Source organism: Lates calcarifer, unplaced genomic scaffold (assembly GCF_001640805.2).
Source record: "Lates calcarifer isolate ASB-BC8 unplaced genomic scaffold, TLL_Latcal_v3 _unitig_1156_quiver_1951, whole genome shotgun sequence".
NCBI classification, from domain to species: Eukaryota; Metazoa; Chordata; class Actinopteri; family Centropomidae; genus Lates; species Lates calcarifer.
In genome coordinates this window covers 1-16,336 of record NW_026115324.1, presented here as the reverse complement: position 1 = coordinate 16,336, position 16,336 = coordinate 1, and the positions used below count along the sequence as shown (strand labels likewise).

The 16,336-nt window shown below is 37.8% G+C and overlaps 2 protein-coding genes across 2 annotated transcripts; one reads left to right on the top strand and one right to left on the bottom strand.

Moving 5' to 3' along the window:
• The first annotated feature begins 989 nt into the window (after positions 1 to 989).
• LOC108886873 (interferon a3) lies at positions 990 to 4,676 on the top strand. The gene is made up of 5 exons (XM_018681960.2): positions 990 to 1,174; positions 1,296 to 1,388; positions 1,480 to 1,629; positions 1,788 to 1,871; positions 4,403 to 4,676. Exons 1-5 carry the CDS (start codon positions 1,043 to 1,045, stop codon positions 4,499 to 4,501), a joined length of 558 nt encoding a protein of 185 aa, XP_018537476.2. The 5' UTR covers positions 990 to 1,042; the 3' UTR covers positions 4,502 to 4,676.
• Positions 4,677 to 7,167: 2,491 nt separating this feature from the next.
• LOC108886872 (B-cell antigen receptor complex-associated protein beta chain-like) lies at positions 7,168 to 14,095 on the bottom strand. Its single transcript, XM_018681956.2, is given in 6 exon segments — positions 7,168 to 8,961; positions 9,603 to 9,656; positions 12,123 to 12,161; positions 12,163 to 12,242; positions 12,368 to 12,682; positions 13,919 to 14,095. Coding segments are annotated over 6 exon segments (630 nt in total). The 5' UTR covers positions 13,971 to 14,095; the 3' UTR covers positions 7,168 to 8,871.
• Positions 14,096 to 16,336: the final 2,241 nt, after the last annotated feature.

The following is a 16,336-nucleotide window of genomic DNA, read 5'->3' as shown; positions in this document are numbered from 1 at the left end:
ATGAGATTTAAAAAATACACAAACCCCTACAATCTGTACATCGTGCAAGAACAATACATAGGAATCGCTGTGTCCTATGATAATGTCATAGAGGTGGATGAAATGATGAAACCACGAAGCTCATCCATTCATATGCGGTCACTCTTCAGAAAAGTGTGATACAATCTCAAAGAAGCAACGTCACTGTTACGTGACTCAAGCCGCAGTCTCTTTCATTTTCTCTTTGCGGAAGCGCGTTCCCCTTTGTGGTATGATCGGTATGTGGACACACTGGAATCACAGTTCAGCAGATTTCATTTTATATGTTATAGAACCCAGGTAGAACTACTAACAGAGAATAATATTTAAAAACAACAGCAACAAACAAACAAAGAAAAAAAAAAACATCATTGTCATCTCACTGGACAGGCAGCAGACTGAACGGAAGGTAACAACTGCAATAACGGTAAATAAAGGCACAGATTCTTGCCCCAAATCTTTAATATACAACAAGTAAACAAACACATTTAAATAAGGAACAACAAGCGTCATTTTGGATGTTTCCCAAAAAATTGCAACACTTTCCTGTCACTCCCAAAGTTTTCCATACCTGATAAATGTGAAGTAATTTATAGTGATCTGTGTGTTTTTATGCTTTTATGAAATTTCAACATTACTTAATACATTAATATCAATACTTGGTATTACTGTATTATACTTTATTTGGCCTGCCTGTATACTTTTATAACCTGGTGCAGTATTTCAGCTTCTGCTGTTAATATATCTGAAACTACATTATTATTGTGGGATCAAATCTTTCACCAGGACACTGATTCAAATGTGTGACGCTGTGTCTTTTGAGGTTGATTCTGACTTTTAAACTTTAAGCCGTGTTGAAAGCCACAGTTCAGCTCCAGTGTTTCCCACAGGTGTTAAGTCAGGAAAATGAAATAGGTGCGTCCTGTTATAAATGAGGCCCTGCAGGTCTGCTCCAACACAACACCAGGACACATCTCAACCTGCTCTATACAGAGGAGACTTCTACCTTTTTCAAAAAGAAAAAATGCTGAACAGGATTTTGTTTGTTTGCCTGTTTCTGGCTCTGTACAGTGCAGGCTCCTCACTGAGCTGCAGGTGGATGGATCATAAATTCAGACAGTACAGTGAAAACTCTTTGGATCTACTAGATACCATGGTGAGTTCACTTGTTCACGTGTTGTTTAAAGTCACTGAATTATCTTCACTGAGTGAGTTCACTGTGTGTTTACTTCAACACATGATGTGTGTGTGTGTGTGTGTGTGTGTGTGTGATGCAGGTGAATAATTCCACTAACAGCACTGAGGATGCTGAAGTGGAGGACACTGTGGCCTTCCCTAATGATCTGTACAGCCAGGCGTCCAAAGCATCAGTGAGTCATCAGCTCAACTTCAGCTGTCAAACACTGTCAGAAATGTGTCCCTGTAGTAATCTGATTACTCTTCTTCTTCTTCCTCCTCCAGGCTGAGGATAAACTTGGTTTCACAGTGCAGGTTCTGGAGGAGATGGCCGTCCTGTTTGAGGAGGATCACAGCGCTGCATCATGGGAGGAGAGCACAGTGAAGGACTTTGTCAACATTGTGACCCAGCAGGCTGACGGCCTTCACTCCTGTGTAAGTGTCAGGGTGGATTAACAGCCTCACTTGTTCCCTTACATTTCAAACTGAATGCATCAGCACTCTCTGACTGATTTCTCTTCCTCCACATCCTGTTGACTGAAAGAGTCAGTTGTGTTTTTTTAAACATGATTTTTGATCTTTGATTCATTTAGACTGGGAGCCACAGCCACAAGAAGAAGAACAAGAAGCTGCACATGTATTTCAAGAGACTGTCAGGCCACGTCCTAGAACGAATGGTAAGTCTATCTATCTATCTATCTATCTATCTATCTATCTATCTACTGATGTTTCTAATGATAATATTGTGTGTGTGTGTGTGTGTGTGTGTGTGTGTGTGTGTGTGTGTGTGTAGGGCCACAGTGCTGAATCCTGGGAGCTGATCAGGAAGAAAATCAAAACCCATCTAATGAGAGCTCACCAGCTGGTTTCATCTCTGCTCACCACCAACTAACACCTGTCAGACCAAGAATCTCCTCATTCATTTGCTAAGCGATTGAGCTATTTATTTATTTATTGCTTAGTTATGTACTGCCTTGTTTGTTTACTCATGTATTTATTTTTTGGAGTTAACTAAAACAGATTTATTTATTTATTGAGGTATTTATTTATTCATTAATATATTTTTTATTGAGTTGTTTTTCTATTTATCAGTTGATCTGTTGAATGTTTATTTTTTAAGTTGATCAATGTGCTTATTTATTTTTTTTAATGTGTGCTGAGAAAATTTGAATTTTTTTTTCATGCTATAACCAATAAAATCTGTTCTTCTACCAGCAAATATAAAAATGTTTTTTGTTTTTATTCCTGTTGCATCAACAAAAAGCATGCAGTATTTTATGTATTTTTTAAACTTATTTTTTTTAATCTATTTTTACAGTTGCTAACATGCATTTCTCAATACTGAGTTCACTTCTTCAAAACTCATCACACAGTATGCACATGCAAGTTCCTCTGCTGCCTCAAAACAACATTCTGTAACTATTTCTTCCACACATAGGCTGTAAATTCAACTGTATTTTACTGACAAACAGTAACATTAACATATAGAAATAACAGAAAAAAATAAATGAGAATTGATTATCAATAAATATTTACAGCTATACAGTATGCTACTGCCATCTACTGGAATTCGGACGTTACTACAAACTACAGATGGCTGCCATTATGTTAGTGTAAAATGAACGGTATCTCGGCGTTGCTGAAATTTACAGTTGCTACTGTTTTTGTAAAAACAGCAAAAATCTGTTATGTTGGTGTTTGTGTGTGGAGGGAGGGAGGGAGGGAGAGAGGGGAGACCCCCCCCCCCTTCAACGGACCGACTGTCAGACAGTCAGTCCGCGGGTCCACTTCCTCACCACAGGGACTCTAGGCACCTGCGCCTCTAGGTCTGGTGCTCAGATCGCATCTGAAGATCAGATGCGCAGAGGCCGAGTCGAGACCACGGGAAATACATTACACGGATGTATACGTCATGGTCTGATGCATGGATGGATGCATCCGACTCAGGTCCAGGGCTGCCGTGGCCTGCAGCCGGGACCCTGGCGTCTGACCACCAGTCACCCCGAGTCTCCTCCGGTGAAGGAGAGTGTACGAAGTAAACGCAGTGAAGAGGCTCTAGATACCATCTCGGTTTGTGAGAACTGGTGACATCACGCGTGACGTCAGCACTTCTCAGCTCTGTAATTGGTTCATCACCCGTTTCCCTGGTGATATCGCAGTGAAATGACATCACCAATCAAACAATCTGATAATCCAGATGGGACAGATTGGGGGGGGGGGGGGCACAGGCCCAGTAGAGCTCAGGCTTTATGCCAAGCAACGCCCCTGCTGTAGGGGTCCTGTGCTTCCAGTACCTGTAACTGCTCACTCTCTGAGCCCAACAGAATTTAATGCCCCAGCGTCCTGTAATTACCACTTGTGGCTGCAGAGGGCGCTGTTTGCCTCAGCAAAACTTACAAAATCTTCTTTTAAAAATGGGAGTTAACTGAAGTTAACTGTTTGCTAAATTAGTTCTAAATTGTTTTGAGAGTAAAACTACCTGAATATAAGTCAAAGCTTATATTCAGTTAAATCAACTGTTCACACAGATAGGTCTGCTCTGTGTTTACATTTCTCAGTTTAAAGAGTCAGGTCTTCATCTGAAACTGCTGAAGACATTTTATACCAGAGTCAGAGCAAAGACAGAGACAGAGTTTGTGTATGTTTTTAAAATCTCATCCAGGGAGGAGAATTTGACTATTTGGTATTTTTCCTGTTTATTCCAGGGAATGTTTTCTGTCCCTTTAAAGACAAAGTGAATCTGTAGGAAATCAAACAAATATTATTTTCTAACAATGGATATGATTGTTGATCATTATCCTCCTTTATAATGTCACACATTTCTGATTCAGAAATGCAGCTATACAGTAATAACATGTATCTTTTGTATTTTTCCCGGAAACCTTCACTCCTGTGTAAGTGTCAGGGTGGATTAACAGCCTCACCTGTTCCCTTACATTTCAAACTGAATGCATCAGCACTCTCTGACTGATTTCTCTTCCTCCACATCCTGTTGACTGAAAGAGTCAGTTGTGTTTTTTTAAACATGATTTTTGATCTTTGATTCATTTAGACTGGGAGCCACAGCCACAAGAAGAAGAACAAGAAGCTGCACATGTATTTCAAGAGACTGTCAGGCCACGTCCTAGAACGAATGGTAAGTCTATCTATCTATCTATCTATCTACTGATGTTTCTAATGATAATATTGTGTGTGTGTGTGTGTGTAGGGCCACAGTGCTGAAGCCTGGGAGCTGATCAGGAAGAAAATCAAAACCCATCTAATGAGAGCTCACCAGCTGGTTTCATCTCTGCTCACCACCAACTAACACCTGTCAGACCAAGAATCTCCTCATTCATTTGCTAAGTGATTGAGCTATTTATTTATTTATTGCTTAGTTATGTACTGCCTTGTTTGTTTACTCATGTATTTATTTTTTGGAGTTAACTAAAACAGATTTATTTATTTATTGAGGTATTTATTTATTCATTAATATATTTTTTATTGAGTTGTTTGTCTGTTTATCAGTTGATCTGTTGAATGTTTATTTTTTAAGTTGATCAATGTGCTTATTTATTGTTTGAATGTGTGCTGAGAAAATTTGAATTTTTTTTCATGCTATAACCAATAAAATCTGTTCTTCTACCAGCAAATATAAAAATGTTTTTTGTTTTTATTCCTGTTGCATCAACAAAAAGCATGCAGTATTTTATGTATTTTTTAAACTTTTTTTTTTTTTTTTTAATCTATTTTTACAGTTGCTAACATGCATTTCTCAATACTGAGTTCACTTCTTCAAAACTCATCACACAGTATGCACATGCAAGTTCCTCTGCTGCCTCAAAACAACATTCTGTAACTATTTCTTCCACACATAGGCTGTAAATTCAACTGTATTTTACTGACAAACAGTAACATTAACATATAGAAATAACAGAAAAATGAGAATTGATTATCAATAAATATTTACAGCTATACAGTATGCTACTGCCATCTACTGGCATTCGGACGTTACTACAAACTACAGATGGCTGCCATTATGTTAGTGTAAAATGAACGGTATCTCGGCGTTGCTGAAATTTACAGTTGCTACTGTTTTTGTAAAAACAGCAAAAATCTGTTATGTTGGTGTTTGTGTGTGGAGGGAGGGAGAGAGAGGGGAGACCCCCCCCCCCCTTTCAACGGACCGACTGTCAGACAGTCAGTCCGCGGGTCCACTTCCTCACCACAGGGACTCTAGGCACCTGCGCCTCTAGGTCTGGTGCTCAGATCGCATCTGAAGATCAGATGCGCAGAGGCCGAGTCGAGACCACGGGAAATACATTACACGGATGTATACGTCATGGTCTGATGCATGGATGGATGCATCCGACTCAGGTCCAGGGCTGCCGTGGCCTGCAGCCGGGACCCTGGCGTCTGACCACCAGTCACCCCGAGTCTCCTCCGGTGAAGGAGAGTGTACGAAGTAAACGCAGTGAAGAGGCTCTAGATACCATCTCGGTTTGTGAGAACTGGTGACATCACGCGTGACGTCAGCACTTCTCAGCTCTGTAATTGGTTCATCACCCGTTTCCCTGGTGATATCGCAGTAAAATGACATCACCAATCAAACAATCTGATAATCCAGATGGGAGAGATTTGGGGGGGGGGGGGGGGCACAGGCCCAGTAGAGCTCAGGCTTTATGCCAAGCAACGCCCCTGCTGTAGGGGTCCTGTGCTTCCAGTACCTGTAACTGCTCACTCTCTGAGCCCAACAGAATTTAATGCCCCAGCGTCCTGTAATTACCACTTGTGGCTGCAGAGGGCGCTGTTTGCCTCAGCAAAACTTACAAAATCTTCTTTTAAAAATGGGAGTTAACTGAAGTTAACTGTTTGCTAAATTAGTTCTAAGTTGTTTTGAGAGTAAAACTACCTGAATATAAGTCAAAGCTTATATTCAGTTAAATCAACTGTTCACACAGATAGGTCTGCTCTGTGTTTACATTTCTCAGTTTAAAGAGTCAGGTCTTCATCTGAAACTGCTGAAGACATTTTATACCAGAGTCAGAGCAAAGACAGAGACAGAGTTTGTGTATGTTTTTAAAATCTCATCCAGGGAGGAGAATTTGACTATTTGGTATTTTTCCTGTTTATTCCAGGGAATGTTTTCTGTCCCTTTAAAGACAAAGTGAATCTGTAGGAAATCAAACAAATATTATTTTCTAACAATGGATATGATTGTTGATCATTATCCTCCTTTATAATGTCACACATTTCTGATTCAGAAATGCAGCTATACAGTAATAACATGTATCTTTTGTATTTTTCCCGGAAACCTTCACTCCTGTGTAAGTGTCAGGGTGGATTAACAGCCTCACCTGTTCCCTTACATTTCAAACTGAATGCATCAGCACTCTCTGACTGATTTCTCTTCCTCCACATCCTGTTGACTGAAAGAGTCAGTTGTGTTTTTTTAAACATGATTTTTGATCTTTGATTCATTTAGACTGGGAGCCACAGCCACAAGAAGAAGAACAAGAAGCTGCACATGTATTTCAAGAGACTGTCAGGCCACGTCCTAGAACGAATGGTAAGTCTATCTATCTATCTATCTATCTATCTATCTAGCGATGTTTCTAATGATAATATTGTGTGTGTGTGTGTGTGTGTGTGTAGGGCCACAGTGCTGAATCCTGGGAGCTGATCAGGAAGAAAATCAAAACCCATCTAATGAGAGCTCACCAGCTGGTTTCATCTCTGCTCACCATCAACTAACACCTGTCAGACCAAGAATCTCCTCATTCATTTGCTAAGTGATTGAGCTATTTATTTATTATTTTATTTATTTATTTATCTATTTATAGCTTATTTATGTACTTTGTTTTCTCTTGCATTTATTAATTTGTTGATTGGATGATCTGCTATATAAAGCATAGAGCATTAAAAATGTTATTTTATCTTGAACATGACATGTTTAACTGACAATAAAAATAAGACTTTCTCCTATAAATGGAATGTGTTTATGGTTTTTAATCGGTTACACAAATTTAACAAAAAACAAACAAAACATCCAATTTAATATAACCGAACAACAAGAACAAACTGGGCCTTATTAACACCAAATTTGTGTGACATCTTCTCACAACAGTTTGTCATAAACTCATTCTTACACCTCCTGTAGGTACAAGATAAAACGGACGTTAAACAGTCAAGTTAGAAAAGTCACTATGAAATTATATACAACACAATTTATGTTTAAAAAAAACCCTGGAAGCACCAAAAATGTCAGCTGAAACTTCAGCTGTTGCCATGTAATTATTTACATTTCAGTGGACTTCAAATAACATCAGATTAATTTAATAAAGTCAGTGGTGGAAAGTAAGTACATTTACTCCAATACTGCATTGTATAGTACAATTCTGCACTACTTGAGTATTTCCATTTGATGCTACTTTATAATTCCACTCTACTACATTTCAAAGGGAAATATTGTACTTTCAGCACCACTTTATCTATTTGACAGTTTTATTCACTCGTTACCTTAAAGATGAAGATTTTACACAACGGATAACATAACAAGCATTTAAATATGACACATCGTTAAAGATTAAATCAGTGGTTTCCAACCTAACAAAAAGCAGTGTGTATTTTGGGTCACATTTCAGATGTTTAACAAATACTTTTCATTTCAATATGGGTTCAAAGATACAATACGTCAGTAAAAGTCAAAGACTAGAGAAAAAGTCCAAAAACTGAAGACAGATTTGTGGATCAAAAACTTTGTTTGTCTGCTTTCCTTTCCATTAATCATCTAACAATCCCTCAGATTGAGCTGGCATCCCTGTATATAAAGTAGTCCAAACTAGCTCCACCTGCAGCAGCTACAACAGTAACATGCTGCTAACACACAGATGCTTCAGTATTAATCATCTAATGATGTCGTATGTAATAATATAATCAGTCAGAAAGATCAAACCAGTACTTTTACTTTAAGCGCATTTTGCTGTTATTACTTTTGTACCATTATTTAAGTAGGATTGTTCATACAGGACTTTTGGTTGGAATGGAGTATTTTTACATTGTTGTATTGGTTCTTTTACTTAAGTAAAGGATCTGAATACTTTTTCCACCACTGAATACATAAATAGCACAAAATAAACAACACATTAAGTACTGTGCAAAAGTTTTAGGCCTTTCAGAACATCATAGAGTCAGTCTGAGATTACATGAAGAGACAGCAGTCACTGAGACAGCCTGAATCCACAGAGGAACTGAGGCAGCTTCTCCAAGATGCTGGAAAAAACTACCTAAGTACAGGTGTACTGAGGAGGACTGGAGCTGTTTTAAAGGAAAAGGGAGGTGGTGGGAGGGGTATAATACGAAATACTGATCTGATTTAGGTGTTTTCTGTTTTGCTGTACTGTGCATGAGGTTAACTGATGAATAAAAAAATAATCATGGGATTATTTTTGACAGCACCCTCACTTTACCTTTAGTGCCTAAAACTTTTGCACAGTACTGTATATCACGCATTTAAGAATAAGTATACTGCTGCACATTTACAAACAAGCTAGAAATGGCACATCTCCATCTCCATAGCGAGCCCATTAAGGACCCAATGTACTATGTACAAAGTAAAACTTGTAATTATGAACGTATAATCAGTACTTATTGTGAAACTGCTGAGGTGGTGTGAAAAGTAGTTCAGTGATGCCCGTTTCACTCCCATGGGGCCTCTGCTCCTTCAGCCTGGGCGTACACAGTAAGTTCCTCATACAGACCTCCGCCACATGTCTCAATCGCCAAACCCTGAGAGAGGGAGACAAGCCAGTTTTAGTCATGCTACATGTGTACGTTTGTGTCCTGTGTGGCTTTGATGATTCCTACACATGTATTTACTCAACAATGTGATGTAAAGTTGTAAAGTACGCCAGAGCTTTAATTTGCATAGCCACTGCTTCAGACATGACTCAAAGATAAAGTTGTGCAGCTGCTAAATGTCACAGTGTTTGTTTTCTTGTACAGCCGTGTAAAGCACCCTGAGATACAGTTTTTGTATAGAAGATGCAGCATAAAAACTATTTTCTATGATTTTTGCAACAAGACTGAAGCAATAAAATCTATTTCCAACCCAGAAATGCTAATTCCCAAAGTTAACGTTTCGTTATTCCTATAAAAAAATCAAATAAAAGTTCAGAGGAACTTCCAGATAGCCTACTGTGTATAGTATGTTCATACATGAAAAAACATGAGGTTTGCATAGAATGAAGAAGAAAATACAATTGTGGTTAAGAGCTCAGTGGTGCGAGGGACACTGTGTCCTGTTTGTTTCTTGCTTGCACTTTTTCATGTAAAAGACACACAGCTGCAATGTGTGTTAACAGTGACATGTCTTCTTTAATTCTCATGTCTTTGATGATTATTACTGTAAGGTAGACATTTGGCAAAACCTCATAGATGTGATCAGTTTCAGGCTCCTCATAGATGCTGTCACTCTTTTCCCACTGATAAAAAAAAGAAAGAAGAAATGTATAAATGAAAAGAGAAAATGAAAGAGAAAAATGAATGCTGTTAAAGCATTAGCACCAGCTACTGACAACTCTGTAAATAATACACAAAAAAATGAACAAATATACCAGTAAACACACAAAAAAATCGTGACTCCGGCCATTGGAGGTGCTTTAAGTACTGCAAAACAAAAGTTAGGCAAAAAATGGTGTTAACATTGTTCTTATTGTAAAGAATACAAAGAGTCAGCACTTGATGCTAGAGCCTTCATACCCCATGTATTTAGAAGAATTAAAATAATAATTACTACGACCCTCATTAAACATGAAAGTTCAGCCATGTTTCAGTGCAATGTCCACGGTTCAACTTTGTTGCATGTCATGATCATACAGTGAGGTGGAAGACATAATAATAAATTCCTGCAGCGTGGGTGAAACTGGCTTCTTTATATTGTATTTTCTCCTACATGAGGTAAAACAGGTGAGCTATAAATACAGTTTACCTAAAAACAATCTGGATTTTTGAATTTTATGAGTATTTTAAAGCTATTCATCAAGTCAATGTTGAACATTCACTGTGTCTTGTCCTCTGAAATGAGATGACTGACTTGCTTTCTCCATATAAATGTTGACTTTTCCCCTCTTCTTACTATAAATTTACACAGTATGAATAAAGCTCTGGACACCTTTTCCCAGTTATTTACAGTTAACATTTCACTGTAAATTTCACTGTAAATCGCAGGTTGTCTGATGAAGTGTTATCTTGGTTCATCAGTCTAATCTAGACTAGCTAGCCTTTGCTTCAAACTGTATTGAAAAATGACTATAAGGTGTATAATTTTAGGTTATAAAAACACCTGTTACAACAGTGAACTCTTGCACCAGAGGCCCACAGATAAAAACTGTTGGAAGTAAAAAAAAAAAAAAAAAAAAAAAAAGAAAGAAATGAAAGAAAAAGTGCTTCAACACTTGTGGCTAATGTTATTAAGCAACAGTTGACACCCTGCTGGAGCACTGCATTAATGGTGGCTGGTGGTTTCGATGTGAAAAAAGGACTTTAGGAACTTGGAACTAAATTGTACCATTGCCATCTTTCATCTTAAACTGCCCTTATATAAGTTATGCAAAGTACTAAATGTTAAATAAGGTTCATACTGGTTTACACACTGTTCCTGTCAATGTGTGTTTCACCTTACCTACAGTACTGTGCAAAAAGTTTTAGGCCTTTCAGATGTTTTACTCTTATCCTTCATCAGTACCATCCAGGGAGGTGTCTGTCCCCCACAGAGCCCTGATCTCAACATCACAGAGTCAGTCTGAGATTACATGAAGAGACAGCAGTCACTGAGACAGCCTGAATCCACAGAGGAACTGAGGCAGCTTCTCCAAGATGCTGGGAACAAACTACCTAAGTACAGGTGTACTGAGGAGGACTGGAGCTGTTTTAAAGGCGGGTTTTAGTGCCTTAAACTTCTGCACAGTACTGTAAATCTGAACCCAAACTTGAGCCCTAACCAACCACTTATCTTACGAAATGCTTAACCTAACACTAACCCTAACCCTGATCTCTGCCCCTCATAGTCACAACCTTGCATAAGCCCTAACCCCAATCCTGGAAGGAGGGCACTACAAGAAACATCCTTTTAAAAGGAGAGAACTATAACATCAGAAAATTCCTGCAGTCAAATGTCTTTTTTTTTGACCAACAGTCCAAAACCCAAAGACAGTCTATTCAAGCCTAGTATCTCCAAATGACATAAAGATAAATGGCACGTAAGGAGCTAGGGAAATACATAAAAAATGACACTCAAAATGTCCTGAAAGTGGTGTGCCATTTATATACAATCTCATGAGTTCATGTTATCTACAGTTTACTATCATATATAATGGGAGAAAAGCTCCAAATCACCACATTTGAGGAATTAAAAAATAAAAACTAAAAAAATGATTATCAAGATAGTTGCCAGATTCATCTTCTGTTGCAACTCTACTCAATCTACAGTTTACCTAAAAACAATCTGGATTTTTGATGAGTATTTTAAAGCTATTCATCAAGTCAAAATGTTGAATATTTACTGTGTCTGTCCTCTGAAATTAGATGATTGACTTGCTTTCTACATTTTATAAAGCAGTAAAGTGGCTATATTTGGGTTTCCTTGATCTCTGGAAACTTATCAAAAGATAACCTGATAAATTGAAAATATCATAGACAGATCAATAAAAATATCGGTTAGCTGGAGCCCTACTGAAAACCCAAGCACACAAACCACTACCCAAATTAAATTATTGGCCTGTTGTCATGTACTTCATGTACTTCTTCCTTGATGTTTAATTTATTGTGACACAGTGAATATGAAAATTGTTATTCACAATCTCTGCTCTACTTTATCTAGAGCTATACTAAACATACCAGCATAGTTTGGTAAAGCACATATTTGGTGTTTTGTTCATTGTGTTCCTCACCAGTTTTTGTTTGCGTAGCATTATAGCAGCAATACACACCAGCCAACAGAAGAGCCTGGAAGATGATGAGACCGTCTTTCATATTGGTCCTGTACTGTGCCGTTAAAGGGTCAATGGACCCTGTGAGAGGAAAGATGGGCGTCAGCTGTGTGTTGTCAAAAAGTAAACTGTACAGATTTCTAACATAACAAGGCATTGTGTGTTTATAGGTCTGACTGAGACGGTATGTTGTCCCAGATACTTACGGATAACTATAAGTTGAGTTCCAGGTCCCCATGTATTGTTGAACTTGCAGAAGTACACTCCACTGTCCTCTACTTGTGTTTTATATATGTAGAGAGAGGCGTTTTGGGTGTAATTAATGTTTTGAAGTTTAATCCTTTCTCCCTTTACCTCTGCAATGTTGTGCCTCATGTGTGTATCAGCTTTGTACCAGTCCACAGTCACTGGCTGGGACCGGAAGGGTTGATTTATGGAACAGTGTATTCCCGCCATGCGGTTGGTTTTTAAACCATAGAACCGGGGCTTCTGGATGATCTGCAATTCAGTGTGTTTGGCCGCTGAAGCAGAGAAAAGAAGATAAAGGGAAATTGTGACACAGTTACAACAGCAGTTACTTAAAATCTATTTAGATGAAACATATATGAAGGTAATTCAGCTGTATTTTCTCCCTGGAGTGCTGGCCTAAGAAGAGCTATACTTTAATAGATGTGGGTGGGATAGAAAATTACCATGTCCAGAGTTCTACTTAAACAGAGATGCACTTAAAGTAAATAGTAAGGTAAAATATGATGTAATGGTTGATAGAGTAACACAGAAACATTGACCATTTTTAGTTAAATATTTATGTTCAGGGCTACATGCTCGAATCCAAATGTCATATGTACTCAACTGATGTCCTGTGTTAGAGCTGTATGCAAAAGACTTACGTGTTTCCAATTTATATGTGATTAAAAAAAAGAAAAAAAGAAATTCACTTAATTATTCATTCATGAGAGCCCATTTCCATCCACGTGATGAAAAAATACTGTAAGTAATATTTTTAAAAAAGGAAAAAAATAATGACTTGGTATTAGATTCTCATTATTTTGAGAAACTGAGTCAATATTATGAGAAAGTTTCTCATTATTCTGAGCTAAGTTATTTTTTGAGATTTTCTTTTTTTCAACACATTGGCAGAAATGGGCCTCCATAATTTAGTCTATAAAATGCAAGAAAATTGTGAAAGAAAAAGTTGGCAGTGCTCAGGGTGACTTGTTTTGTATGACCAACAGGAAAAAAATCCCAAACACTTTAAATTTACAAGGATATAAAAACAGAGAAAAAGCAGAAAAGTTCTGCTCACAGAGGAAAAGCTATTGATGATGAAAATAATTGTTAACTGTAGCCCCTAGATTGACATGGTGGAGAATAACAACTGATGCATATAGAATATATATCAAAATAACCTAAGACAGCATCAATTAATCAACAAGACAATAATTTTATACAGTCTTCGTCTCAGAAAACAACTTCCTCTTTCCCCCCCAGATGGCCAGGAAGTAATGGTACCCTGGTCTCAAAAATAACATGCAAAACATTTGCATGCAGTGTAGCTGTGGTTAAACAGACATAAAACTACAATTAAACTACTGTGTAAAGCATTATGAAATGTTGTGGATAATTATACTGCTGTAAAAACATTCTGCATTTTACTGATGTTAATATTTACTACCAAGACTATAACTAACGTTTGCATCATTTCATTATTCATTATTCAGTTGCTGATTAAATAAATCGTAAGAGTTTTCATTTACCTGAGAGATTGATCAAAGCGAGGGCGCAGCATCCAGCCAGCAACCAGCGCATGATGACATGCAGAAGAAAAATATTTCAAATGCTGATGTCCACACGTGTCTAAATCGCTCTGCAGTCATGAAAATGTTGTGAAGAGGGAGAAGAAGTGTCTGCAGCAGTGGGTGTGTTGTCTGTTATTACGCATGTTTTCACGCCAGGCAAATAAGGGGAAGAGCTCTGTAACACTGAACCAAAATTACTCTGAACAGCCCACACTTTTACCCTAAAAACATGTAGAATTTCATTCACACTGGTTCCATTTTTAGGGACAAATGAAACAGCGTGGTAAAGCTGAACATCAGGGGGTTTCAAAGATCATTTAGGAAGAATTTTGAGACAATTTGTAGGATAACAACATTGATGTGATACCAAATTATCACCAGGTCTAGGACTTGGTATTGTTAGACATGTTTTGATACTTGAGCCAAAACAATATCTGAGTTTCAGTATCGATACCACAACTGATTCCATTAGATTTCCTTTTCTACAAAACACTTTTATTTACATTTAAGAGAACCTGAAGTTCTCAAAACTCTCATATTGCTGAACACAAAGCCGCCTGACAAGAATGTGGTCTAAATAAGACAGTGTAAAACTAGCAAAATTATTATTCAAAATCAGGACATATCTGATCAGAGAAAGAGAAAAGGTTACCAGACATTCAATGCCAGAATTCATTGCTCTACTTGACCATTTTGCTGTGTCTGTCTAACCAACACATTTTGGTCTGTATCAAAGCTTTTAGAGTAGGGAGAACAGCTTCTATGTGGGAAATAAAACAAAATAATGAAAATGCCTATTGTCGCGCTCTCGTTAATGGATCCGTAAATGTGGAAAAGAGGAAATTTGAATTGGTATGACAGAAAGAGTCATTTGGACACATTGTTCACAAACTGATTTTTGTTTGTGACAAACCTCTTCGCCCTTCCGCAAAGTTCAGGTCTGTTTAAATCTGCTGTCATAGAAAAGGAGTACATTGTTGTGTTTTGGTAGGGGACATAGTTTTCTTATTTTAATTTCACAAATTTGTTTGATATTTGATATTTTCATGATTGAAATTTAGTCAGGACAGCCATGTCCAGTTGGTTATTGTTAGTATCGACTTCACAGATACTGTTTAGTTTAACACACGAAGAAGTACACAAGCAGTATATGGACTATTGTTTTGTGTGTGTATGTGCATTGAGCCTGAAGTAGCTGACTAGATCTTGCATTTGAGTGTAAAAAGAGGGTTTTTGTTTGAGCTGTAGACCTGTAGTCATTCTTGTTTGTCTTTGACACGGGAGGGATGGTTGGGTCATCTGGGCTGAGGCATACGGATTCTGGCAGCTGGTCATAAAAATACAAAAAGTCTGAGTGGATTTGCTTGTCTCAACAACATTGATACCTATTCTGCACAGTCCATGTTCTGAGGTGCCCCTGTGATAGTGTGTCCTAGCGCCACCATTAATTTTTGTAAGTGAAGCATCTCAACAAATACGGGATGGATTGTCATTAACTTTGGCACAGACATTTATGTCTGCATCATGATTAGCTGTAATAACTTTCATGATCCTCTGACTACATTTAGCACCATTATCGGGTCGAAACGTTGTCAAAAACTGTCATTGTGAGCAGCCACACAGAGCTGGTAGCATGGCTGAGGACTCTTAGTTTTGTTATGCAACATCCACATGCAGTCAAGAGTGAAGCTTTCAGGTCAGCCAAGCAGATCACATTTCCCTAATTGTCAAAGCAATATGCTGAACGTCTCACGCCACCAGCCAGTTTTTATCTACTGTATGGAGTTTAGTAAGTTTTCACAGTGTGTGAGCAGGAGATAAACTGATGCACCCAACAGCAGTTCAATGCTGACAGGAAACATGGTGCCTTAGTCAAAAAATAATGCTAATGAAGGTGACTCAGAAAACCTCTCAAGCTTAGGCTGACATTATTTCATTTTTAATCTTTTAATTTTTTGTAAGCACTGGTGGCAATGGCTGCAAACACAAAATTATCAAACACTGCAGTCAAAGTGTGTATTATTATTTGTAGAGCTCCAACAATTAGTCAACAGACAAAAAATTGACAACTACTTTGACAATAGATTAATCTTTCTAATCGATTTTGAAGACAAAATGTCAAACATTTTATGGTTCCAGCTAAATGTGAAGATGTGCTGCTTTTCATTGTCTTTTTAAAACTGTTGGATGGACAAAACAACACAATAAAAATGTCATCTGGGACTCTTGGAAACTATGACATTTTTCACTGTTTGCTAATGTTCTATAGACCAAATATTGAGAAATAATCAGCTGACAATGAAAATAGCCTTCAGCTGCAGCCCTACTTATTTGTGGGTCCCCTGGTGAAAACTGTTGCAGGTCAGTTGTTCTGTC

Coding starts and splice junctions, on each gene's coding strand:
- LOC108886873 (XM_018681960.2), top strand. CDS start 1,043: ATGCTGAACAGGATTTTGTTTGTTTGCCTGTTTCTGGCTCTGTACAGT. Junction 1,630..1,787: donor CTGACGGCCTTCACTCCTGT/GTAAGTGTCAGG, acceptor TGATTCATTTAG/ACTGGGAGCCACAGCCACAA. Junction 1,872..4,402: donor GCCACGTCCTAGAACGAATG/GTAAGTCTATCT, acceptor GTGTGTGTGTAG/GGCCACAGTGCTGAAGCCTG.